A 25,916-nucleotide genomic window follows, 5' to 3' on the forward strand; every position below is an offset into this window, starting at 1 on the left:
TGGTGCCAGGCCAAGGTGGGGTGCCAGGCAGGGCTGCGAGGCTGGGGACGCGAGCTGGGGCCCGATCTCCGCAGGCCACCCTGAGGGACCCCCACCCATGCACGAATTCATGCACTGGGCCTCTAGTAGCATGAATGAAAGTGGAGGTTGATTGTGGAACCACATGGCTTGCTTGGGTGACCACCAGAAGTTTGCATGTTGCAGCATTATTGGGGGGCACATAGTGCTCATGCAAGCTTCAGGGGACATTGGCATTTTTCTGCCTCTAGGGAAGGAGATGTGTTAGAAGCATTGGTACCCTTGGAAAGCCCAGGAGAGCAGGAGGAATTAAGGGGAGGGTCTGAAGGGGAAGAACTAAGTGTCAGTCTCAATACTCTCCCCCAGGCAGATCATGCCTGGTGCCCAAGCTCTAGAAGGTGCGGGAACACAGTACATGAAGCCTGCTCAGGACTGGCTTGCACTGCAACGCTGCTCAACCTCAGACCCAAACACGTCCCGTTTTAGGGATTCCTGAGGGATGGCCAGGTAGTACAGTGCTTCTGGGGAGCGGTGTGTGTGGCTTGTAAACATTCTGTTTTGAAGATGGAGACTTTACTTTCATAACACAAGGTAATACTAAGTTACAGTAATTAGTCATTGGGGGCCCCCTAAGGGAAGGGTAGAATTTGGAATTTTGGGTTGGGGGCGGTTTGAGTTTCCAAAAATTAAAGACTTTGTTGCTGTTGTTTTCTTAAAGACGTTTTTATGTTAGCCTAATGGTAAACTACAGAAAGACCGATTAATGGCAGCTAAGGGGGTGACAGTTTGACTTGAGGGCCTTGGTCTCTTGCTGTCCTCTCACCCCCATCTTGTCCATTGTGTTCACTGTAGCTGGGTCCAGGCCTGGTACCCCTGGGTCCATCATGTGTCCTCCAGGGGCCTCTTAAGAGCCAGCCACATCCCTAGCCCCTGGCAGGACGTCCAGAGTTAGCACTTTAGGTGAGTGGGCAGGAATTCTGGGTCCAGCGTGCAACTTGGGCACCTCCCTATTTTTATTTTTTATTTTTCTCTGCCATCAAAAGATTTGACAGAATCTGGGACTTCTTGGTGCTCTGTCTGCAGGCTTTTATTGATTTAAGGGAAGGGAGGCATCCATGCGTCTGGGCTTCTACCTGGAAACAGGGCCCAGGGAAGTGGATTCAGGCAGATTCCAGGAGACCGGGCTCTTCTTCCTGGGTGCTGTGGATGTGCCGCCTCTGCTCAAGTAACCTATGGGAGAGGCTGTTCTAATAACAGTGAGCCCGTACGTAGTGTTTGTTGTGCCAGGCATTGCTCTGAGCACTTTACCATTTGAACTCCCTCAACTCTTACCACAGCCCTGTGAATTACTTACATCATCATCGCCGTTTCATAAACGAGGAGTAGACACAGAGGTTAGATAACGCGCACGCAGCCAGTCAGTGGGTGAGCTGGGATTTGAACCCAGAGTTTCTCTTCACCACACTATACCTGCGGTTCTGTTATTAGGGTTTTTGGTGAGACTTGGGGGGCAGGGGGAGAAAAAGTCTTGCAACTAGAGTTTTTGAAGCCTGAGCTTTGGGTGATGCCAGGGTCTCAGTAGAAGCTCAGAGACTGGCCCCAGGCTCGTTCCCTTTGGTCTCGTGGCATCCCAGGGTTGGGTGAGGGGAGCTGTTGGCCCCTGCAGAAGGAGTGTTTTATCACAGATATTGTTTAGAATTGCCATCTCACGGTAATAAAAACCAGGCCAAGTCACTTTTAGTTTTCAGTTCTCTGCAGACAGTATGCTCCCCTGTTGCCTGTACCAGGGCTGACTGCCTTCGTACACCCTTGGTACTCTGTGGCTTTAGGCATCTGAACTAAAGCAACCATGCTTGCTCTGAAGTGACTACCTGTCAGTTGGTGGTGGTGGGGGGGGGGGGGGTACTCTCTTGGTTCTCCTTATCTTCTCCTTCCCTAAACACAGCCAGCCTGCCTAGGCTGCCCCGGTAAGAACCGGCTTCTAAACCTCATTCAGTGTTTGCACATCTGACTTCTCATCCCCATCTTCCGTGGGCAGCTGGTGGCCACTGTAAACAGAGGCAGCGTGGACCTGCAGGGTGCTGAGCCTTTGGCTCTCATGCTCCGCCCTGCACCTCCAGGCAGTCCTGAGAGGTGGAGAGGAGGAGGAGCCGTCCTGCCTGCCCTGACCACTGAGCGCCTGGTCAAGGGCCACCCACCTCTCGTTACTCAGAGCTGAAGGAGAGTGCTGGAGTTCCCCCGCCACCCCCTGACCATGGCTGCCTCAGAAGGGTCCTCGCGCCCCTGGCAAAGCCATGCGGCGGCCGCAGGGCCCGTCCGCCGTACTTCCGGAACCCTGCTGCCGTGAGGTGGGAACTGTAGACAAGAGGCTTCATGTGCCAGAACCCTGTCTGTCTGCCCAGGGACCAGCACAGGCTCCTCGGCTTTCTGCTTCTTCCTCTCTTCTGTCCTTGGATGGAAAGAATAAGGTTGTCTCCAAGATGTGCCGAGGCTAGACAGGTGGGTCCTCCCTTCCTGAAGACAGTCCACTGGTGGATCCATCTGTGCTGGGGGCCTCTGGAGTATAACAGGGGGGGGGGGTGTAGTGGGAGGGTCTGCTGAGGCCCATCTGCCATGGCCTTTAGTCATTTATGGCTGACTGAACAGAAGCTGGTGGCTGTCACAAGTCATCAAGGCCACCTGCATATTGGACTCCCAGGGAGGAAGGGTAGGGCCTGACCTGGACCAGGCATGGGATATGTGTCTGCAGTATCTAGCTCTTCTTGGGAAGAGCCAACCCTCCCCCACCCCACCCCTGGCTGAAATGGGTCTGGGCTTTTACTGGGATGGGGGTGGGGAGTCAGAAGAGGTTACTGGAATAGCGCCTCAAACCATTTTTGAGAACCCTTGTCGCTGTGAAGGCTGAGAAGAACTGCCCAGACTGGCCCCTGTCCTCGATGGATAGTTGTCATATCCAGGCACAGCTGGGAATGGAGGGATCCTGATGTGTTTGTGACAGGGGAGCTCCCACCAGAATCCCTGAATGGAGACCCTCTCTCAACAGGAGCATTACGTTAGGAAACATCTCTTGTCAGGCATCATCTGCCTCAGTCAGATGATGGGCAGTGTGTTGGGCTTAGTGCTGTGTTCCCAGTACGGCCTGTTCACGCTGAAATAACATCACATGGTTTGAGGGTTAGAGGTACTGATTTTGGAGCTGGGGGTGGGCGTGGGTGTAAGATTCCTTAGGCCAAAGCTTTGAATCTGCGGGGTGGTGTGTGACAGCGGTGCCAAGTACAGGGGACAAGCAGTAGGTCTGCATTGGCCAACCACACAGCACCAGGAAGGATGGCAGGTGTACGGTGCAGAAGGGGAGGGAGCCTCACCTGGGGGCCCTCCGTGCTGGAAGCCCTGTGAGTCTGCCGCTCGGAGAGCCTTGGACCCCGGCTCTGTCTGGAACCTAGTGGAAAGCAGGCGCCTGGACATAGCACCGGGCCGTCTGCACGGCGCAGTTCACACTGTTTGGTCTGGTTCCCTAGATGAAGTGTAGGCTGGTGCTCACTACAGGCTTTGACAGGTGTGCTTCTAAGACGGTAAGCCTGTTCCTGGAGCTAGAATTAGCTTAGGGTGTGAGGTCTGAAGTCTTCTTATTGAACACTTTATACAAGCCAGCCCAACAACAACAAAATATAAACATGTCCTCCCTTTAGAGAACTTCTTATCATCCCAGCTTGGTTCCCCACTCCAACACACACACACACACACACACACACACACACACACACACACACACACACACACACACACGGTCCTGGACACATTGCAGGCTATAGGGGAAGAGCCCCAACTTCCCAGGCAACTTGGACTTGATCCCTAGCTCTGCCACTGGCTGGGCAGGCACCTAATCCCTGAGCTGGTTTCCCCATCTATGAAATGGGCCAGAATCGCGCTGCCTATCACATGGAAGGACTGCCAGGCTCACGTGCCAATGGTGAGCGTGAAAGAACTAGAAACCATGAAGTGCTGCCCACATGGGGCCCTGATAATAAGTGATTTGGGCTGGAATTAGCAGGGGCAAGCAGCACTGGGACAGGCCCTGAGCCTGGGACTTCTCGCCAGATCTGGCTGTCCGATGGCATTGTCGGCGTCCTGGCCCAGAGCTCCTTGGAGGAAACGAGGGAGCACTGGGGCTCTGGGAGTGTGTGCGTCTAGGTTCCCATTCACTGTCTGGCTGTATCTGCTGGCTCTTTAGTCCTATGCTGTTGTTCAGCCCTTATAAGTCCTGGATCTGCGGGCCATGTCGCCACATTCCATCCACCTCTCGTCAAGTGGCCTCGCGCAGAGGGACTTCTTTCCCCCGGGAGGGGTAAGAGCGACCTGCCGGTGCCAAGCTTAAGCATGGAACCCAGGCAGAACCCAGCCCCCACCCTACCCCCTACACACAGACACAGAAGGAAAGTCCTGGCCACGCGATCTCTGCCTGGGAGGGTGTGACTGCTCTGAGCTTTCTGTTAGGCAACCCCAATATTGCTCCAGCAGAGACCCCTCTCAAACCCCCAGGCTCAGCTTGGCCAGGGCCTGGCTTCTGACTGCTGCGCTCCTAACCTCTCCGCTAGCCCCTTCCTCACCACTTTCTTTGTTTCCCTGTGGACAGAAGGAAAGTGGTTTGTTTTTTTTTTGGATTTATTATTATTATTATTTTTTATTTTTATTTATTTTTTTATTGAGGTATTATATGTGTACATAGATTACCATTACCCCCCCCCACCCCACACCCATACATGCCCTCACCCCTCAGAGTTTTGCGTCCATTGTTTATGCTTATATGCATGCATACAAGTCCGTTTGATTTCATAACTCCCCCACCTCTCCCTAAGAAGGAAAGTGTTTAAACTCTGAGCAAATGGAGGACACCTGCTTCCCTGGTACCTTAGAAAGTGGGGTGTGAAGGACCCTAAGGGTAGTCCCCCCCCTCTCCTGTGTTGCCCAGGCCGCGAGGAAGGCCAGGAAGCCACCTGACTGGCTGGGACTCCAACCCAGGCTCCCTGACAGTTGGTTTGAGGCTGTTTTTCTTTTGTGTGCATGTCTGGTCAGCAGTCGTTTGCTGAGCAGGAGGCTGAACCTGAGTCCCCTGTCTTGGTTCTCAGTGGAGTCTCTTTCCCTTGGAGAAGCCAGAGCTGGGTGTGATGATGGCTAGTACAAGTTCAAAAAGGATCTTCACTATCTTTATATCAGGAAAGCTGTCATCTGTATACAATGCAGGCTGCAGCTCATAAACCCTGTGAACTGGCTGGCGGGGGCGGGGTGGCCTGGTTGAGGCTTCCTGGAGCTGCAAGAGCCCAGCTGTCCTGTCCTGTGTTCGAGGGGCTTCCCATCCCCACCTCCCCCAGTGAATGGGGCACAGGGCTACGCTCAGTGGCTGGGAGTTGGCAGTCCGGCAGTTTTCCCCTTGACCTCCCTCTAATTCACTCTGTTTGCATTAACCGTGGGATCATCCAGCGGGACCCCCAATCAGCCTTCTGCGAGGAGCTGTTTCTGCCCTCTTAACTCAGAAGCTGAAGGCCATCTAGCTATTCCTGGGTGCCCAAGGCCGACCCCACTGGGGTCTGAGTGGGTTGGCGGTGTGAAATCCTCGTGTGCAGAAGAGCTTTGACTGGTGAGCACCTGGGGACGTTGGGTCTGCTTCTGATGTGCTCGGTGACCGTGAGCAGCTCGCTGGACCCCAGGGCCTCGGTTTCCTCATCTAAAAATGAGGTTTCTTCCAGCTCAGATATTCAGCATTTCAGTCGCTGCTGAGGGCTGGGAGCTGGGGAAGGATGTGGGAGGGGCTTATGAGAGGCTTGTTTTTCCCTTTTTGGATTCCGCCCCCCTTCCCTAAGTGGTGTTTTCCATCCAGATGGCACTGGGAGAGCGCCTAAGCAGCCGGTGGGCGGGGATTCGAAGCGAGCGCATTACTTGAACATTTTAATGGAGTGGACAGAACAGTTTTTCCTTTCCGGGAGGAATTCTAACGTTCAGAGGTGCTAAGGGATTGCTGCAAAGAATCAATTTTCAAACATGGTCTTTACCTCTTTGGTAGAATGTTTCTATTGCCGGAGTCAAGTTTCCCGAGTGTGTCTTTCCCTGAATCCCAGCCTGTGCGGCAGGGATTTGCCTGGAAGGCAGGAGTCTGTCTCCCAGGGGAGGGCGCTCCTGGTGGGCCCGTGGCATTTATTTGGGAGTGGGGTGGGGGCAGCGTGGGGAGTGGCCCTGATGTTTTCCTGCCGCAGCAGCCTTTGTGGAGAAAGGTTTGCCCTCCGGGCAGGTGGACCTGAAGTCCAGGCTGCAATCTGGGAGAGATGACCAGGCCGAGGTAGGAAGAAGGCTGTGGTGTCCTTCAGAGTCAAAAGATAAGAGGGTCTCTTGTCCAGGGGCATACCACTGGTTTTGAAAGCCGTGTCTAACCTTCCCATCGCTAATCAAAGCTGGAACTTGGGGAGCCTCTGGGCCACAATACCCTACTGCCGCCCTTCACCGGGAAGTTGAGTGTTTAATGCCGAGTATGAAGGAGGTCTTTTGTGTCCAGAGGTTGGGACGCGTTAGAGCTACTGAGCCCTCAGCATCAGGCATGTCCTTCCCCTTGCAGAGGAGGGCACACATCTGGTAAGAGCAGAGTGGCCAGCCTGGCCTCTGGCTGAGTGGGAGGGCTCTGTGGCCCCTACGAACCCCGTACCCCAGTCCCGTCCCACACAGGGGCTTTGCTGTGTAGAACCCCCACCTCCTCCTGCTCCCCTGCCAGCCCCTTCCCTTAATTCCTGCAGGGTCCCCTCTGAGCTTGGCCCGAGACCTGAGCAGCCACTGTCGAGGAAGCTGGCCTGGCCTGGGGACACCTGAATGACAGGGCTGCCCATCAGAGTGTGCAGAGGCAAGAGAGCTGTCCCCCTGGGCAGAGCGAGATTGATCGAAGTCCTGTCTGAAGTGTTGCCCACAGAAGCTTGGCTGTGCTCTGAGGCCGAGGCCTGGGGTGTGTTATCACCTTGCTCCTGACGGCTTTTGTTTCATTTCCTTTTTACCTGAAGATCTTTAAACAGATTTCAGTTTGTCTGATGGAAGAACACCACTGACACATAGATAGGAACGAGTTTAGCAGAGCTCCTCCTTCCTACTTCCCTTCTCCCTGTACAACATTAAGCTTTGCCTCTGGGCTGGAGAGGGCTGCCGAGAGGAGAGGAAATCCTAGATGATGACCTGCAGTCCCCTTCCTGTCACCAAGGAAAGGACTGGGCCGCCCCGGGAGCCTGGGTCCTCTGTCTTGCTGGGCTTAGAAAGAGCAGTTGAGAGGCTCCTTATGGGAGGGGACATCCCCATCCCAGGGGCCTCAAGAACGAGGCTGAGGATGGGGGACCACCCGTTCCTGTGCCTCTCAGGTAATGCCCTTTTGCCCCTCCCTGAAACACTGGGAGTGAGATTCAGAGGCCACCGGTAGAGGAGGTGAGGAGTGGTCAAGAGGGGAACCCTTAGGCACCCTAGATCCAGCGCCAGCTGGAGGGAAAGAGCCCAGGAACCCACAGCTGAGACCTAACAGCCCCAGGAAGTCTGCTAACCAGGGATAGCCTGTGGGCTTACCCAAGGGGCTGGACTGCCCTGCCCCCTCACTCCCAGCACCTTCAGAGGAAGGTGGGCAGCAGGACTTGCAGAAGGAAAGCGCTGCCTCCGGAGCCCCCAAAGCCTTGCTGGACAAGGGCCCAGTTGTGCCAAAAGGCCAGTTGGCTCCCCTCAGTGGGCCTGGTGCTGGCTGGGACCTCCAGCAAGGTTGAGTCTGCTTCCGACTGCCACGAGGGCCACACAGCCATGTCTGCGATGTCCTGTGTCTTGGGCCACCTCTCTGGCCAAGTTCTTTGTCCATGTGAAATGTGGTGCTTCCAGTGGGTTCCATCTGAACAGCTGTTCCTCAGCAAGTTCCTCCTTTCACTGACTTCTAAGGATTCTCCACTTCTCCCCCAGTCCTCGCTCTACCCCATTCCTAGCTTATCCCCAGTTGTGCTTAGGATATGGCTGTGGTCTGGCACTATCTGCTCGTACCTGCCATTGAAGACGGCCATTTTATTTTTTTAACATATTTTTATTGATTTCAGAGAGAAAAGAAGAGGGAGAGAGAGATAGATACATCAATGATGAGAGAGAATCATTGATTGGCTGCCTTCTGCAGCCCCCCCATCTGGGGATCGAGCCCACAACCCCGGGCATGTGCCCTGAGCGGAATTTGAACGGTGACCTCCTGGTTTATAGATCGACTCTCAACCACCGGGCCACAGTGGCCCGGCGAAGATGGCCATTTTAACAGGGCTGTGGTTGCTTTCCGTGTTTCAGGATTGTGGTTGTGTGGGCACTTCCGGAGAAGGGCTGAGGTCCAGAGGAGAAGGGCCAGGTAAACGAGTGTGGTGACTTCTAGGACCTGGGATTGTGGGAACCCCCCCTTCTGCTCCTTCAAATACTGAAAGCAGTTTTGTGTTGAATTCTTATAATAAATTGGTGGAATAGGCAGGACATGGGTTCTCTGATTGGTCTTTTCATCTTGGCATCAACCAACTGTTGGTGTCTGCACCCATCTCATGAACGACAGGCCCTGTGAGGCTGGCACCAGCAAGTGGCATGGGAGTGGTCTCCAAGGCCGGCCTGGGACACGGGGCTCGTCGGCCAGGCCTTGGAGAAGTAACTGCATGTCTCTGTCCCAGCCGTCCCTAGAGGGTCCTGACTATACAGTCACCTTGCTTTGTTACCTGCCTCTTCTGAGCCTCCGTTTCCTCATCTATAAAATGAGGGTGTTGTAGTTCATCTCCATTGTGCCTTCACCTCAAATATTACCTCCCTGGGAAGGAGGAAAAGGAGCCTGTGACCTCCTAAGATCGTCTCACCCATGTTGCCAGTTCCAGACTGACCCGGACCCGACCCCGCCTCACTAGGCACTTATAAGTAAAAGGCTTGGGGTACCTGACAGGTGAGGTGTCCGTGCAGGTAACCACTGTGATTACAGGAGCCCTACGTGAACGTGCATTTTGTTGCGCCTCCCAAGTGCCAGGCGTGGAGTGAGGCGAACTGTTCATCCTGGAGGTAGATGGTATCCATGTTGCACAGATAGGCCGCTTCGGAGGCAGGAAGCATCTTCCCCAGTGGTCGGCAAACTCATTAGTCCACAGAGCCAAATATCAGCAGTACAACGATTGAAATTTCTTTTGAGAGCCAAATTTTTTAAACTTAAACTTCTTCTAACGCCACTTCTTCAAAATAGACTCGCCCAGGCCGTGGTATTTTGTGGAAGAGCCACACTCAAGGGGCCAAAGAGCCGCATGTGGCTCGCGAGCCGCGGTTTGCCGACCACGGCCCTAGCCAAGCCTGAAGCTGGGGTGCAGGCGGCGGCCTAACTGAAGCCTGTTGTCTTTGCCATTTATGGCATTACTCTGCCACGCTGGGCCACATCGGCCTCGGCCTGGGAGTTTCTTTGGAAGGACTGAGGTGCAGGGGGACCGTGCAGGTGCTGAGGCCTGGCTCTGGGAACTCTGGAGGGTAGGAAAGTTTTGAGACGTGGCTCCCTTCTCTGGGGTTTTAGAGTCCAGGATAAACTCAGACGGTGGAAACGATGTGAGGCAGGGGGTTCTGAGGGCCCCGTAGGACTTCAGAGGAAGGAAGGGGGAGTGAGGAAGTAGAGGGATGTGAGGGGTGGGTGCCCTTCAGTTAAGGAGCCAGGGAGGAGGGGTGGCCCGAGAGGCAACACGGGCAGCTGCCTTTGGTGCGCATGGAGCTTGCCGGGGACCCGGAGGAGATGGGCTGTGGCAGGACCAGAGGGAGCTGAAGCCGAAAGGCAGAGGCGTGGGCTCTGAAACCTCGTCTCCTCTCAGCGTGGGGCTGAGCTCTTGCTCCCCTCGACCTTGCTTCGCCAGTTTCTTCTTGTTCTGCCCTACTGTTCCAGCTTTGCTGTCATCCTAAACGAGTCCCCAAGGAAGGGCTTCCGAACGGACGGGTGACAATACTTTACCTACCCATGAGGCTAACAAGGCCACCCACGTGCCACTCCGTCTGTCCCCACAGCTGGACGGATTGCTGGTGGCACCGAAGACTGAGTCAGGGCGCCTGGGTGAGCTAAGCTGCGTGAGCCCCTTTGGGCCTCAGTTTCCCTGTCTGCACAGAGGATAGTCAGGGATCCCGTCATCTGCTGGGGTGACTGAGATCAAGTGAGAACCTGAGGGAATAGTTAGGCCAGGTTTCCTGTGACCTAACCTCCCAGACGTTGTTATCCCAGCGAAGGGTCTGTGACCTGGCAGACGGACCCGCCACCTCGTCTGTAACGGCCTTGGCCTGCTTTAGTTTCTGAGAGGTGGCCAGGGACAGGACGGGAGCGATACTGTGGCCTTGTGAACACTCCAGAGCCTAAATGATGGAAACCAGAAGAAAAGGGCTGGAGACATCCGGCCCAGAGGGAAGACTGGAAACCAGGATCTGAGCTGGGAAGGAGGGGAAGATCCCCCACCCTCCCCTCCCCCACCCAGCAGGAAACTTTGTGCTGAGAACTTGCTATTTAAGGGGGCCTCTGGGGAGGTCTGGCCAGAAAGGAGCCATTTGAGGAAGGGTTTAAAATTAGCCGGGGTGAAATGGGTGGCCCCTGGGGAGAACGGAGGCAGAGGTTTCTGTGGGGTGGCTCCGGTTCTGCGTCTTTGACCCAAACCGAGACCCGCCGTCCCAGGGAGGAGGGAGAAGCAGGGCCCTGGCTGGGTGCTCAAGTCCTGGCACCCAGAAGCAAGTATCACCTCTACCTGCCCAGATGGGTCCCGGGTCTGCTGCCTTTAAAGGAAAGCCGGGTGACCCAAGCAGGTCCCTGTCCTTTGGGGGGATTACAGGGAGGTTAAAGGCCCGCCCGTCAAAGGGCAGGGTATGGAGGAGGGCGCCCTCTGGAGTCGGGGGCTCGGTTGAGCCCACCCGGAGCCTCGCTGTCCAGTTTGTCCCAGGAGCTCCTGGGAGCAGGGCAGCACTTGAGCGCTGTGTGGACGGACACAGCTGCGGGCTGTGACGTGTACGGAACCTTCCCCCCCCCCCCCCCCCGGGCCTGGGAGCAGAGGCATGTCTGGTTAGGGAAAGGCATGACTGGAAGGAACCATGTGCCCTAAATGGCAAGGGTATGCTTCTTGGCAGAAAACTCATGTGAGTGAAGAAACTTGTCCTTACCCATTTGCTATCAGGCATGGGCTGAGGATGGTGACCCTGGCTACCAGCAGCTGTCCATGCTGGTTTCCGCAGTCACTCCTGGCTCTGTTGCTGAGGATGTGCGTGCGTGCGTGCGTGCGTGCGTGCGTGCGTGTGTGTGTGTGTGTGTGTGTGTGTGTGTGTTGGGTGTAACTTTGCCTGGCTGCCCCGGGTTCCTGATTCAATCCATTGTCTACAAAAAGGCTGTTGGCTGGGTCCCACAGGCTATCATGCAGTTCAGGAAGTCAGGTTTGGCTGGAGTCACAGGATGGAAATCTGGTGTCTAGACCTGGCTTCACCACCAACTTGTCACCATGGTGAGGGCAGGCCTTGTAACTCACAGCATCTTCTGCCTCATTTGGAGCTGGCAAGATCCTACTCATTCTTCAAAACCCAGCATAATTGTCCCATCCCTGACTCCTTACCCAGGTCTCTGATTCAGTAAACATTTAGTACCAGCTCCATAGTAGGAGCTGGACATAGAGGCCATCGAAGAGCTTACAGCTAGCGTCAGAAGCAGTGCCCAGGAGATGGGTGTGACAGGGTGGGCCCCCTGTGGAAGTCGTCCCAGGTGCAGCATAGGACTTAGGTTCCATTTACATCCTTGCCTCTCCCCTGGACCAGACGGAACCTCCCAACCTGGGTCTGTGGGTATCTGCTACTAATTATATACATTTTAACTTGTGCATTTGTGGGGGGTCAGACACCAAGTTTGCTGAGGAGGTCAGAGGGGTCCTTGACCTGAAGAGGGATCCGTGATCTGTGTGCTGATTAAATAGGGCTCTCTCCTTGCAGCTGTTCCACAGCTGTCAGGCTTGCACAGAGGTGCTCAGCAGGTGCTCGTTGAGTGACACCTGCAGGATGAACCTGGAGAAAGGAGAGTGCACAGGAAGGACTTTGAAAAGTTAAATGCTTGTGCCCTGGCCTAGTTCACATGCTTGTTGCAGTGGTTAGAGCATCTGCTCGTACACTGAAGGGTCTCGGGTTTGATTCCTGGTCAAGGGCTCATACCTGGATTGTAGGTGTGATACCTGGCCCCAGTCAGGCTATGTGCAGGAGGCAACCAGTTGATGTGTCTCTCACATCTCTCTTTCTCTTTCTCTCCTTTCCCCTTCCCCCCGCTCTTCCCCCACTCCCTTCCACTCTCTCTAAAAATCAGCCCTAGCCGGTTTGGCTCAGTGGATAGAGCATCGGCCTGCAGACTGAAGGGTCCCAGGTTCGATTCCAATCATGCCCAGTGGGGGAGCGAGCAGGAGGCAGCCAATCAATGATTCTCTCTCATCATTGATGTTTCTATCTCTCCCTCTTCCTTCCTCTCTGAAGTCACTAAAAATACATTTAAAAAAAATAAAAAATTTTAAATAAATAAATAAAAATCTAAAAATCGATGGGAAAAAATATTCTTGGGTGAGGATTAACAACAACAAAAAAGTTAAATGCTATAAGCCTCTGAGTATTCATTTGTCTCAGCCTCCAAAGGAGGCCCAGGAAATACCAAATTCCTCCCTAAACTCTGGGAGGATTCCAGTTCCTTCCAGAAGGAAGGGCCGTCATTGCTGTCCTTTTGTCTCCAGGTCCGGACACTGTTCGTCAGTGGCCTCCCTGTGGACATTAAACCCAGAGAACTCTACCTGCTCTTCAGGCCGTTCAAGGTGAGTCTGGGCCCAGCCACCCACGGGCAGAGCCTGGGACAGAGGCGAAGCGTCAGGAGTGAGTCTCTGACCTGGGCTGGGCAGCAGGAAGAGGTAGGACAGAGTATCAGAAACTGTGATCACAGACCTGTCAATCCACACGTTGCTTTCTGTTGATCACTTAGCCCTTCCCAGCCTCTGTTTCCTCATCTGTAAAGTGGGGACATGGAGAATGTCCACAGATTTTGCTGTATAAGTAATCTTTGAGATTCAGTGTAGCCTTTTCGATTTGCAGAGGAGAAAACTTAAAAAGGTAAGATCTGTGCGTCTGGATTACAAGCTAGTGGGGCAAATGGGAATTTATGAGTGAAACGATGGCGTCTGCCACCATGCCCACCCACGTGCTACTCCGTGTGGTGCAGGATGCAGAATGGAGGGCGCCCAGCAGTGGTGGAGGGCGGAGTGGGTGGCTGGGACGGCACAGCAGGGGCTCTGACCTTCCCTGTTAATGACTGCCTCTCTCTGCAGGGGTACGAAGGGTCCCTGATCAAGCTCACATCGAGACAGGTAATTTCTCTGCAAGGTTTTTCTTCCTCCCAGCCCATCCCAACTGCTGAGCTCGGAATGAAGTCTGTGCCTTTTACTCAGTCTTGAGGGAGCTGAGACCTCTCCCTTTATCCTGGTTCTGTGCTGGGCTGATGAACCAGTGGCCTCCACAGGCCCCCTCTTCTTACCAGTCAGCTCCTGGTCCTCCCTCTCTGACTCTTGAGAAGCCACAGCCTGGCTCGAGGCTGAGGGCCATTTGGGGTCTGGACTGAACCTTGGCAAGATGAAGTTGGAGAAATTTCAAACTGTTCCCCTTGATCGAATCTGGAACTTCCTCAGGCACTTGATATATTGGAGTCCCCTTCCTGGGAAAACATTAGAACTTATATACATACACACACATATATATATATATATGTGTGTGTGTGTGTGTGTGTGTGTGTGTGTGTGTGTGTGTGTGTGTATTATTGATTTCAGAGGGTAAGGGAGAGGGAAAGAGAGATAGAAACATCAGTGATGAGAGAGAATCAATGATCAGCTGCCTCCTGCACGCCCCACACTGGGGATTGAACCTACAGCCTGGGCATGTGCCCTGACAGGGAATTGAACTGTGACCTCCTGCTTATAGGTCAACGCTCAACCACTGAGCCACGCTGGCTGGGCTAGCACTTACTCTTAATTACCTGCATGCATTAAAAGAAAAAGAAAGACTTGCCCTGACCGGTTTGGCTCAGTGGATAGAGTGTCGGCCTGCGGACTGAGGGGTCCCAGGTTCGATTCCAGTCAAGGGCATGTACCTTGGTTGCGGGCACATCCCCAGGGCGGGGTGTGCAGGAGGCAGCTGATCGATGTTTCTAACTCTATCCCTCTCCCTTCCTCTCTGTAAAAAATCAGTAAAAGATACATTAAAAAAAAAAGAAAGACTTATTGGAAGGGTGATGCTTAGTGCTGTGGGATAAAGCTCTGTTGGCATCTTTTCCCACAATGTGGCACCTGGGTTGGAGACTTTTGGTGCACAAGAGTCTTCTATTGTTCCAAACTGAGCTTAGGGCAAGAGTTGCTTTTTATTATTTTGGGGTTTTTGTTGTTTTGTCTTGTTTTTGCGGGGGAGATGGAATGTTGGGAGAGATGCAAGTGTGTTCTCTCTTTTTCCTGTTAGCCTGTTGGTTTTGTGATCTTTGACAGCCGGGCAGGAGCAGAAGCAGCCAAGAATGCATTGAATGTGAGTAGATGGAGGAGGTCTTTCTCTGACCCACAGTCCCCTGGGCATGGGGTGTCCGTGTCCTGTCTTCTGCAAACCTCCCCCCACCCCACGCCCAAGGAGCGGGCCCACAGCTTATTTCCCAGCCGCCCTGGGCAGGGTCCTGGGCTGTGCTGTCTCGGCCAGACGTCCCTACTCACAAGGCTGGAGCAGCATGTCCTCGGTCTTGGCCCCAGGCGGGCAAGTCTTTCGGGCAAGATCATTTCTGGGGCCCTTCTGTACCCACTGCAGCGGACAGTCTGGGTTCTACAGAGTAAAGTCTTTCCCTTCCTCTCCTTCCGGTGTAGGGTATTCGCTTTGATCCCGAGAACCCGCAGACCCTGAGGCTAGAGTTTGCCAAAGCCAATACCAAGATGGCCAAGAACAAGCTAATGGCTACACCAAACCCCACCAGCGCTCACCCCGCCCTAGGAGCACACTTCATCGCACGGGACCCCTGTGAGTGAGTGGCGCTCAGCTGCAGCCTGCTGCCCTGCCCTGGGCCTGGGCTCGGGGCCCCCGGGGGTTTGTACAGAGAGCAGGCATTGGGATTCTCTCTGGGGGGCTGTCTGCCTGCATGCCCCCTTTTCCAGGAGGCTGCTTGCATCCACAGCCGCCTCCGTGTGGGTTCCTCACTTCCGTCCTCCCTGCAGCCTGTGTTGGGCCTCAGGCCGGCGGAGCCATCAGACTTCCCTGAAGCCTTCTCTGGTTTCTCTTGGTTGAGATGGGCGGAGGCCCCTCTGAGAGCTTCTCAAAGCAGACAAGACGCTCGCCCTGCCCGGCCAAGTTAACATGGCTTCTTTCTCTGGTCTTGAGGGGTATCTGGCCTGACAGGAGCTTGTGCTTCAACCATAGTGCTGAGTGCCCTTGTCTGTCTGGCATGAGGTGGCAGAAGGGGAGTGTTCTGACGATGGGGGCTCTTGTCTCCCTTTGTAGATGACCTGATGGGGACTGCTCTGATCCCCACATCCCCAGAGGCCTGGGCCCCCTACCCTCTGTACACCACAGAGCTGACCCCGGCTATCTCACACGCTGCGTTCACCTACCCAGCTGCCACTGCTGCTGCCGCCGCCGCCCTGCACGCTCAGGTAAGCTCTCCCCAGGGGGAGAAGCAGGACAGGGGAGAGTGAAGGCTCGGAGTTGGCCAGACTTTGTACCTACCTGGCCTCTGGACCACGCATGTCTCCTGAGCTCAGCAGAGCCGCTGTCTCCCATGACATGCCTTTAGGACATGGGCTCTGACCGAGAGGAGGGAGAGGACAAGCCGTAAGGCCACGTTGAAGATTCAGGGCAGAGTCCTGAAGACCCAGCTGCGGTTCCACCGCCCCCTGACCACCCGTGGCCCCACACTGCACTCTGTTTGTGGTGACTGAACCACGATTCAAATCCCAACCCGAGTGTGGTCTCCGGAACCCTCCGCCTGCCTCTGCCTCCTCCTGTCTTTAGGAACTTGAGACAGCTCTTAAAGGTGGCTGTGCCTTGGTTTTTCCAGTTATCTGGAAAAGGAGAATACTATTGTGTGCCTCAGGGTTGTGGTGAGAATTAAATGTCAGTACATGAGAGGTGCTAGAACTGTACTTGGGACAAGCGTCCCGAGTGCTCAGCGAGGGTTCCTGTTTCCATGGAGCCTGGATGCTCTCCCTCCCGAACCTGCGCTGGGGCAGGAGAGAGGATGCGAGCACCTCCAGGAGAGGCGGGGAGGGTAGAGCTGGCCGGGAGGGCTCTCTGCTCAGCGAGGGCCGGGCAGGTGCTGGAGAGGCAGACGGGCAGGGGGTGAGCTACCAGCCCATTCCTGTGAGGCAGCGACAGGAATGCCAGCTGTGTGGACGGCACTGCCAGGTGGCACAGGAGGGCGGAGGAGCAGTGGTGAGCCCACCTCGGCCTCCCATCCGTGGGAAGAGGGACCTCGCTGGGCGTGCTGTGCTGGGAGCAGGAGTGAGCAGAGGCTGCAGACTCGCAAGGGCAGCAGAAGGGGATGAGGAGGAAAAGGAAGTGAGAGGCCAGGAAGGCGGAGTTCGCAGGAACTGGAAGCTGCAGTGGGAGGAGTCGGTGCGCTGGCCGAGGGCTAAGTTCCTGGTCGTCTCGGTCCTCTGGGGGGCTCAGTGACTTCTGGGTTGCCCAGTTCCAGGGCGGAAGGTTCAGATTCTGGGGCTAGTACCCCAACAAACCCAGCAGGGGCACTCTCCCTGGCCACAGCAACTTTAGATTGTACCACGGGCAGAAGTGTGGGCAAACTGGGCGCTGTCCCCAGCTGCACAGCACAGACAGCTGGAACACTGGTCGGGGGTAGGAAGGTGGTAACGATCTTCCTTAGAGGGAGATGTTTGGGTGTTTACCAGGCTCTGGGTGGGCATAGAGTAGTGAGCCGGGCACGCTGTCCGTCGTCTCTGACCTGGCGCAGTGTGGAAGGCGGGCAGTTGCACGGTATCCCGGCCACGTGGGGAGTTTAACTGCTGGGGTCCTCACCTCTGATCCCCACCTTGCACCAGTTAGCGACCTGGTCTTCGGCAGGTGGCTTCCCCTCTGGGCCTATGTGTCTTCCTCTGTACAATGAGCGGGCGAGAGGTTCTGCCTCGTCTGCTCTGAGAGGCTAGGCGGTGCCCGTGACCAAGCAGAGGTTGGGAGCCGGGGACAGGAGAGGGCCTCTGCCCTTCTCGGGGTGGCCCCTGGCTGGCTGGGAGTGGTTTGCTGCTACCTGCTCCGAGGGATTTGTGCCCTCCTGTTGTCTTCCTTTCCAGCTTCCTCCCACCCTCCCTGCCTTGTGGTTGTCCAACTCTAATCCAGCTGCCTCGTCCAAATCCTGGCTCGCTCTTTTAACACCTGTGTGACCTTGGGCAAGTTACTTAACTTCTCTGTGTCTCAGTTTCTTTTTGGAATGATGATAATCATACCTACTTTATACGGCTGTACAGAGGGAAGACTAGAGAGTTACCAGGTATCGTGGCTGTTATTTAATATCACCGTTGTCTAGTTTCCTCACCTGGGTCCTCTCTGAGGCTGGAGGCCTCATTATGCCTGAGTTCCTGTCTCCTGGCTTCCCAGGGAAGGGGATGAAGGCTGCTTCAAAGGGTAGTGGCATTTTTGGGGCGGGAGACTAACAAGAGGTTGGCCCAGGCAGTAACTAATTCTGTCCCTGCTCCTCGCTCTCTGGAAAGCCATGTCTCAACAGTAAAACATGTCGTTAGGACCAAATGCATGAAAGCATTTTCCAAGTAGCATTTTTTCCTTTTTGTTTCAAGAGCCCCCTCCCCGCCCCTTCAGCAGGGCTGCCCCACAAATGGAGGTTGAAAATGCCTGAATAGCCCTCGCTGGTTTTGGTTCAGTGGGTAGAGGGTCGGCCTGTGGACTGAAGGGTCCAGGGTGCGATTCTGGTCAAGGGCACATGCCCGGGGTTGTGGTCTCTATCTCCAGTAGGGGGCGTGCAGGAGGCAGCCGATCGATTCTCTCTCATCATTGAAAGGAACTGTGGGCCACGAGGCTGCGGTGGGCACAGGGGCGGGTCTCAGCCCATCCTTTGCACCCCCACCTGGCCCCTCCTGCCGCGGACCCCGATCCCCTGTCTGCCAGAAGCCTCGCTCCTGCCACTGCCGCTACCACACGCTGACGGTGCGGAGCGATTGGGGCCAGTGCCAGCAGCGGGTGTGAGCGGGGCGGCACCGGGAGGTGTAGAAACCCTCGGGTGATCGGGGCCGGCAGCCGCTGCTCGCACCCGCTGACAGCACCGAGCGATCGGGGCCAGCACAGGCAGTGGTGTGAGCAGCGGCTATGGTGCCGGCAGTGGGTGCGAGCGGGGCCATCGCCAACAGTGGGTGCAAGAGGTGGCTGCCGGCCCTGATCGCCCTTCGGGAGCAGGGGGAGGTGGAGAAGCCCTAAGGGGCAATCGGGGCCGTCGCCAGACACTGGCAGCAGGTGTGAGCAGCGGCTCCGGCGCCAGCAGCAGGTGCGAGTGTCCGGCAGGACCTCAGCGCACTGGAGCAGAGAATCTTCAGTAACAGAGGCTTGCCCTGATGACAGTGACCGGCGTCCCACCTTGTTCCGCACTCTGCCGCCTGCTGCTGACGCCTGCCATGTTCCCTGTGTGCCCCCTTGTGGTCAGCACACGTCATAGCAACTGGTTGTTCTGTTCCGCAGTTTGGTCTATTTGCATATTAGCCTTTATATATGACATCTTCTATATATATAAAAGGCTAATATGCTAAGTGTTTGACTGTCCGACCGGTTGCTATGATGTGCACTGACCAACAGGGGGCAGATGCCCAACGCAGGAGTTGCCGAGCTGCAGTGATTTGGCAGCGGCGGTTCTTGGGTGACACACCCCAAAACCAGAGAGGATGTAGCCCAGTTCCTTGCAGGGCAGTGTGATTCCACCTTCTACCATGGGTTATGTTGTTGCTGGGACACTGTCGGCCCTGAATCTGGTTTACTGCACACTTGCATTTGTGTTCCACACCCTGTACAACAGCAACTTTGCAAAGTGCCCTCTCACACTCCGGGACCCCTCGGGGGATGTCGGAGAGCCGGTTTCGGCCCGATCCCCGCAGGCCAGGCCAAGGGCCCCACCTGCTGGAGGGACCCTCGCTTACTCTGCAGACGCTGGGGACCATGGGAGGTTGGCTTCAGGGCATGTCTGGCCCATCTCACCCAGGCCCACCCTGCCGGCCACCTTCTAATTAATTTCCTTTCAATGTGCTCATATCCATGCACCAGGTCACTAGCCCTATATATCCTATATAATAAAAGGCTAATATGCAAATTGTCCCCTCAACCGGGAGTTTGACCAGGAGTTTGATCAGGGGGCGGGGCCAGTCAGTCCACCACCTGCGGCCGCTCCCCCCAGCCAGCCTGATCGGCCCTGATCTTGGCGGGCCGGCTGGACCCCACCCATGCACAAATTCGTGCACCGGGCCTCTAGTATATATATAAAAGCCTAAGTTACCATCTGACTGGTAGCTATGATGCACACTGACTACCAGGAGGCAGACGCTCAATGCAGGAGCTGCTGAGCTGCAGTGACTTGGCAGCTGCAGTTTTTGGGTGATGCATCCGGAACCAGAGAGGAGGGAGCCCAGTTCCGGGGTGCGTCACCTGAGAACTGGCCTCTCGCAATCCGGGACCCCTTGGGGGTTGTCGGAGAGCTGGTTTCAGCCCAATCCCTGCAGGCCAGGCTGAGGGACTCCACCGGTGTGTGAATCTGTGCACCGGGCCTCTAGTATATATATATTTTTAAAAAGAAAATGCCTAAATAAAGGGGTGGACAGTGTTGATCTGAAGAGAATTATTCTGAACCAGGGGACCAACAAAACTGAGTTTTTTATGCCTGGGGGCAAGGAGGTGGCAGCTAAGAGACAAGAGGGGGTGAAAAGCAGTCCTTCCTTTACCCAGATGGGCACACCCCACATGCATGCCCTTTGCCAGTAGCTCAGCCAGAGCCCCAGGGACCGGACCTGCAGAAAGGTGCTGGGAGATGGTTCATCCCACTCTGTCTTGGCACAAGGCCATCTTGCTCAACCTTCTGAGCCTCTTGATAGAATCTTCTCCTTCAAGAGGGTGAGGCATGCAGGAGGTGTGGATGGCAGAGGTCCACTGGGGTCTGGTACCTAAAGATAGTAGCCGAGAAGCAGGGATTCTCCGTGTCCCCTTGTGTCCCAGAGTCCTCCCAGACTGGACTTGGCCTTTTTTTACTTCACCTGAGGAAATGGGGGTCTCTCACTGTGGCTCCCCATCCTTAAACTGGCGCAGCCACTTACCGACAACCTCCGAGTTCCATGAGCTTCCTTGCCTCTGTTTCCTTACCTGTATAATGGGATGGTGATGGCATCACCTTCAGAGGGTGTTTATGAGGATTAAATGAACCCAGTACCTGAAAACCACTCAGAGCAGCACTTGGCACAGGCTGAGGGTTTCATAAGCATCAGCTACTGGAGCTCTGCTTTTATCGGGGGGTGGGGGGCGGGGAGGGTAGGCAGGGTCTTTTCTTTGTTCCCTTTGGCTTATCATCCTGCTCCCTACAACTTCGCTGCCTTTAGTCCTTCGACTTGGTGGGTAGTTGGGTGCGAGTGTGTACGTAAAGCCACGGATAGGAACCTTTTACAAAAATTACTGTATACACACTTAATCATTTTAAAACCTAATTATGAGGACATTCTTCCACATCAGTAAATGTAGACCTACATTCCAGATGCCCTGCCAGCCCACCACGGGGGGCGTGTGCCCAGCTCCCGGTGGGTGGTAGTAGGTTGTTCGCACAATTCTCTGCTGCTGGTAGGCTGTGCGGCAGGGGGCGCCCTTGCTCACACCTCTCTGGGCACCTGTCCTGCTGTTTCCTTTCCGTGAATTCCCGGAGCTGTTCCCGGGCCAGCGTGTAGACTGGCCAGTCTGGGTTCCGTCGGCCCGGGTGTGACTGTGACGGACTGTCGGGTGAGTGAGGCCCCGTATTTGTCTGCTGTTCGTATTGCTTCTCCTGTGGCTTCGCTCCTTCCCCCCCTTCCCTTCTGGGCACGTCTTCTCAGGCAGTCCCGGTGAGAGGGGACTGAGGCCCTGCCCCCTCTTGTTTCGCTGCTGGTCCTCTCGGGACCTGGTTCGTCGAAGATACCATGGGCCTGTCCGGGTGGGTATCTCAGGACCCCAAGTCCCCTGTGAGCAACTAGAGGCCCTGAGAAGGGACCAGCCACTCACTCCCTGATGTGCTGGCCCCGGGGGACGGGGGGTGTCTTATTCTGAGCTGGGACAGGAAGGGACTGTGCTTTAGAGATTTTTTTTTTTTTTCCTCATCTGATGATATGTTCATTGATTTTAGAGAGAGAGGAAGGGGGAGAAAAGAGGAGAGAGAGAGAGAGAGAGAGACATCAATCAGTTGCCCCGCCCAGGGATCAAATCCACAACCTAGGTATGTGCCCTGACCAGGAATTGAACCTGTAACCTTTTGGTGTATGGGACAGTGTTCCAACCAACGGAGCCACCCGGCCAGGGCTGGACCGTGCTTCCTTAGAGGACCCGGCCCGCCGGCCCACGCTGTGTGTCTGAGGGAAGCGGAAATGCAGCCACTTGAGAACATTCTGTCCACTTCAGGGGAACGGCTGTCTGGAGCTCAGAAATGGGGTCTTTCCTCTACTTCCTCCCCAAGAAGGCGGCTGACTCATCTCAGGCCAGGGGGAAAGTGCTGCTTCAGAGGCAGGAATTCCAGCCCTTGCGGAGAGTGTGGGGCCGGATGAGGCGGGCTCTCTGAGGGAGCCTGACGCAGCTGCAGGAGGCCTCGGCTTCCCCAGTGGTGCAGAGGGCGAGGGGGAGGCTCCAGAGTCCCTCCCACTCCCATCCGATGTCCTCCCCGCCCCCAGCCCCGCAGGGCACCCAGCTCCAGGCACTTCCTTGCTGGGGGCTGCTCCGGGGCCATGAGGGTTCCCTGAGCTGGGCCACCGGCCCTCCAGCAGCAGTGGAGCTGGTCTCCTCGTCCTCCTTGGGGACTGAGCTCTGGTGTCCAGCGGGCCTCCCGCCGAGAGGGCATCCGTGGCTCCGCACAGGGGAGGAGAGGCTTCCTCCCACTCAGCTGTCAGCCAGGAGGCAGGAACCGCTTCCAGATGTTCAGAGGGCAGGAAAGAAGGTCCGGGCCTCTGCCTGGACAGCTCAAAGGCTAGAAGAGCTCCTGACCTCTCTGTGTGGTGTGGGGCTTACTCCAGGCCGTTCTCGCAGCCTGGGGTCAGCTCTGTCCTGGTGACGGCCGTGCCGCATGCTTGGAGCCCATTGGTCAGGTGACCTAAGATTTTGCCCTGCTGTGTGCTGTATGCCAAGCATCCTGGCATCGTCGGGTGACCAGCCCCTGGCCTCCTGCTGTGTGCTGGTGAGGAGAGTCCTGCGCTGTACAAAGCAGCACCTGGCATTGGAGGGGGCACAGGAGCGCGTTCTCGGGAAGCTTCTTCAGCCCCAAATGGCCTGGGGGATCCCAGGGGCCCAGTGGGTAACTGGGTCTGACTGCTGCAGCTGCGGGGACTTGTCCATGAGCCCAGCTGCTCCTGTCTCTGCATCGGCTCTTGTGCCGTCCCTTCCTTTCCTAGGGGACCCTGGGCTCCGTCTGGGTAACCTCCCCCCTCACTCAGGCGGGATGCCCGCCCCATCCTCACCCAGCAGCCACGGGCCAGGCTGGGGCGGACGTGCTGCCTGTAACGGGGGCAGGTGGCCTCCCTGCGGTGTTGGCTTGGCCCCTAAGACAACTTACCATCCAGACGACCAGCCCATGGGGAAGGGGGTGCCTATCATTTCCTGACCGGTCTCTGGGGATCCTGCTTCGGGGCTACTGTGCTGTGGGGCCTCCTGGAAAGTGCCAGGGTTTCCGTAGCTGCCAGGCCCCACGCGAGGGCTCAGCTGGCAGGTTACAAACCTCTAGACTCAGGAGGGTAATAACGGAGGGACGGAGAGGTGGAAATGGGGAGGCTGTAGCAGTGGGGTCTCGTCCTTGGCTTCTCACAGATCACACAAGGACTGGAGGCCACACCAGCTTTGCTTTCTCGTGTGGAGTCCTCCCGTTCTGTCCTCCTGATGCTCATGGCTGCCTGTGACAGGCATCTCTAGCCTACGGCTGGATGAGGACACAGATTCAAAGATGTCGAGCAAAAATGTATTGGGGTTCAGTCTCCTGTTGGGAATTCCGCGCCCTCCCGGCGAAGGGCAGGTTGTTAGCACCTGGGCCCCTGCTGCAGACTCCACCTGGTCAACCTGGCACATTGCAGTCCGGTCTAGTGGAGTGTCAGTCGCCATAACCGTTCTCTCATTTGACCTTCACCCGGCAGAGGAGGCAGGTCAGGGGCACTCTCCCATTTTCGGGATGAAGACACTGGTGCCTAGAGGTGAGTGCCTGGCCCGACACCTGCCAGTGGTGACAGGACCAGGACTCGGAGGGCACAGAAGGCTGTGCTTACGGGGCTCCCCATCGGGGGACGGGACTGCACGGCTACTCCTGATGTTGGCTTCTCTTGCAGGTGCGCTGGTACCCTTCCTCTGATACCACCCAGCAAGGATGGAAATACCGTCAGTTCTGTTAGTTTCTCAGTAAGTGCTGGCCCAGAGATCCGGGGTGAATGTCCCAGACCCAGGCTTCCTGCAGGGCCCTGGTCCCCCCTCGCTGCATCCGAGAGCCAGGTGATGCGAGGCCTTCACCTGAGCGTGTGCACTGGGCACTCTGGCTGGCTCTCCCCCTTCCCCTCCCGCCCTGTCACCCACCCCGCCCCGTCTGTCTGGCAGGCTTGGCACAATGGGAAGGCCTGGGTTCCGCTCCGTCCCACACCTCTGCTCATGGCCCCCTCTCTCCCCTCCCTCCAGGTCTTGTTACCACAGCTTGACGCTCCCGCCCCCCGCTGGGGAGGAAGCTGCCCACTTGCCCGCAGCTTCCACTGTCCCCAGGCGGCCTGTGGAGAGCTGCTGCTTTCCTCCAAAGACTGTGAATTTTGAGCCTGACTCAGTGGACTGCTTCCTGTTCCCCTCTCTCCTCTCCCTCGGCCCTGTCCTGCCCAGAGCCCTTCTCCAAGGCCTCAGGGGAGGGTTCCGGGACGCCCAGACCCAGGTCCGAGGCCTCCCTGGGGCCGAGCGAGGCCCGACCTCCCGTCCAAACTTGCTTTTGTAGCTTCACCTCAGAGAAACAAGGCGTTTGGTTTTGCATGTTTTCTGGCATGAATTAAGACACTTACACTTGTGTATATGTGAGTGTACAGTTTGTTCTCACACTGTGTCACCATAGCAACAGGTCCTGGCCTTTAATGGCTCATCATTCCTGGTCCCTCTCTCCACACCCCTCCCCTACACCCACCCTGCCTCGGTGAGGGCCGCGCCCTGCCGCCCGTTCCGCCGCCCCACACACTTCCCGGCCGAACAGCAGCGACTCCCCGACAGAGGGTTTCCTTTTTCATTTCACATCGGGGTCCTCCGCTTCCCCCTCAGACGGGCCAGCGGCTGTTCAGAGCATCCCTCCTCCGCCCACTCTGCTCACCTCTCCGCAGCGCACCCCACCCCTGCCACTGCTCCTCATTCTTTCCAAACTACGAAACCAACCAAAAAGTGAAAGTATTTTTGTACCCTGTGCAACAAAATATTTATGCATCATAAAGGATTTCTCATGTGTGTGTGCAATTAATTATTGAAGAGGCCTTGTTCGCCCTGTCAGATAAGTTTAATGTTTAGTTTGAGGCATGAAGAAGAAAGGGTTTCCATTCTCCAGCCGTGAACCTTTGTGTCGGGCGTTAGTTTAAGAAAAATGAAGGGAAAGTTGTGCAATTTTTTTGTTTCGTGAGCACATCGGTGCTTTGCCTTTGGCCGCAGCTGTGGCTGTCTTGCCATTTTCAGACTTGGGAGACGAGGTGGCTGTTGTAATTGCTGATCCTGTGAGAATGTGAAACTGGATGATACATGAAATGCAAAATAAAAAAATCATCCACAGTCACTGCTCTCTGACCTTTGCTTCCGCGGGATGCAGCCGGCTGTTGGGAGGGCGCAGCACGAGGGCAGAGGTTGAGAGTTCCAGGGCAGAGGTTGAGAGTTCCGCGGGAGGAAGGGAAGTGGCCCGGCCTGAGAGCTCTGGAGCCCCTCCCCCTTCCCTCTTTGGTGTGACTGCAGTCTGAGGGGAAGTGGCTTGCCACGGGCCATACATCGGATTGGGGGTGGGGCTGTCAGCTCACCTGTGTTAAAAATATTTTTTTAAATATGTTTTTAGTGATTTTAGAGAGAGAGGAAGGGAGAAGAAGAGAGAGAGAAACATCATGAGAGAGAAACATCATCCATTGGCTGCTTCCTGCACACCCCCTGCTGGGGATGGAGCCTGCAACCCGGCACGTGCCCTGCCCGGGAATTGAACCGGCGGCCTCTTGTTGCGTGGGAGGACACCCAGCCAGCGGAGCCACGCCAGCCGGGCACCACCTGTGTTAGATTCATTCACTTCAGGTTCCGAGTTCTGAGGACAGAACCGAGAGTCCGCGCCACAGGAGGCCGCAGTGGGAGCCTTCCTTTTCCCCAGGGGGCCCGGCGGCCGGGCCCTTCGGGGCCGGTAACTCTCAGGCCCCTGGAGAGAAGGACTGGTGAGGAGGCTGGGCTCCGCGGTGCAGCGGCCCTGGCGCAGGTCTGTGAGGCTGTTCGAGGGGAGAGGACCCGGGCGTGTGGCGCAGAAATGGTTAAGCTCCCCCCCACTGCTGGGGCCGGCTGCAGCTCCCGATTCCTGAGCTGAGAGGTGCAGCTGGAGCCGGAGCACATGCGTGTGAAGGTCAGGGAACCCGTGTGGGGTCGACCCTGGGCTGCCCCGGACCCAGTCAGGA

At 56.1% G+C, this 25,916-nt stretch overlaps 1 protein-coding gene across 1 annotated transcript in view; it reads left to right on the forward strand.

The window, feature by feature from the left end:
- RBPMS2 (RNA binding protein, mRNA processing factor 2) overlaps positions 1–25,051 on the forward strand; it is a 28,442-nt gene extending 3,391 nt beyond the window's left edge. The window contains exons 2-8 of the mRNA XM_054716141.1: positions 12,786–12,863; positions 13,371–13,409; positions 14,548–14,610; positions 14,937–15,087; positions 15,565–15,716; positions 23,598–23,667; positions 23,938–25,051. Coding sequence (XP_054572116.1) covers positions 12,786–12,863; positions 13,371–13,409; positions 14,548–14,610; positions 14,937–15,087; positions 15,565–15,716; positions 23,598–23,660 — 546 coding nt within the window. The 3' untranslated portion in view covers positions 23,661–23,667; positions 23,938–25,051. The remainder of the gene's footprint in view (positions 1–12,785; positions 12,864–13,370; positions 13,410–14,547; positions 14,611–14,936; positions 15,088–15,564; positions 15,717–23,597; positions 23,668–23,937) is intronic.
- The last annotated feature ends 865 nt before the right edge of the window (positions 25,052–25,916 follow it).

Source organism: Eptesicus fuscus, chromosome 5 (assembly GCF_027574615.1).
Source record: "Eptesicus fuscus isolate TK198812 chromosome 5, DD_ASM_mEF_20220401, whole genome shotgun sequence".
Taxonomy (NCBI): domain Eukaryota; kingdom Metazoa; phylum Chordata; class Mammalia; order Chiroptera; family Vespertilionidae; genus Eptesicus; species Eptesicus fuscus.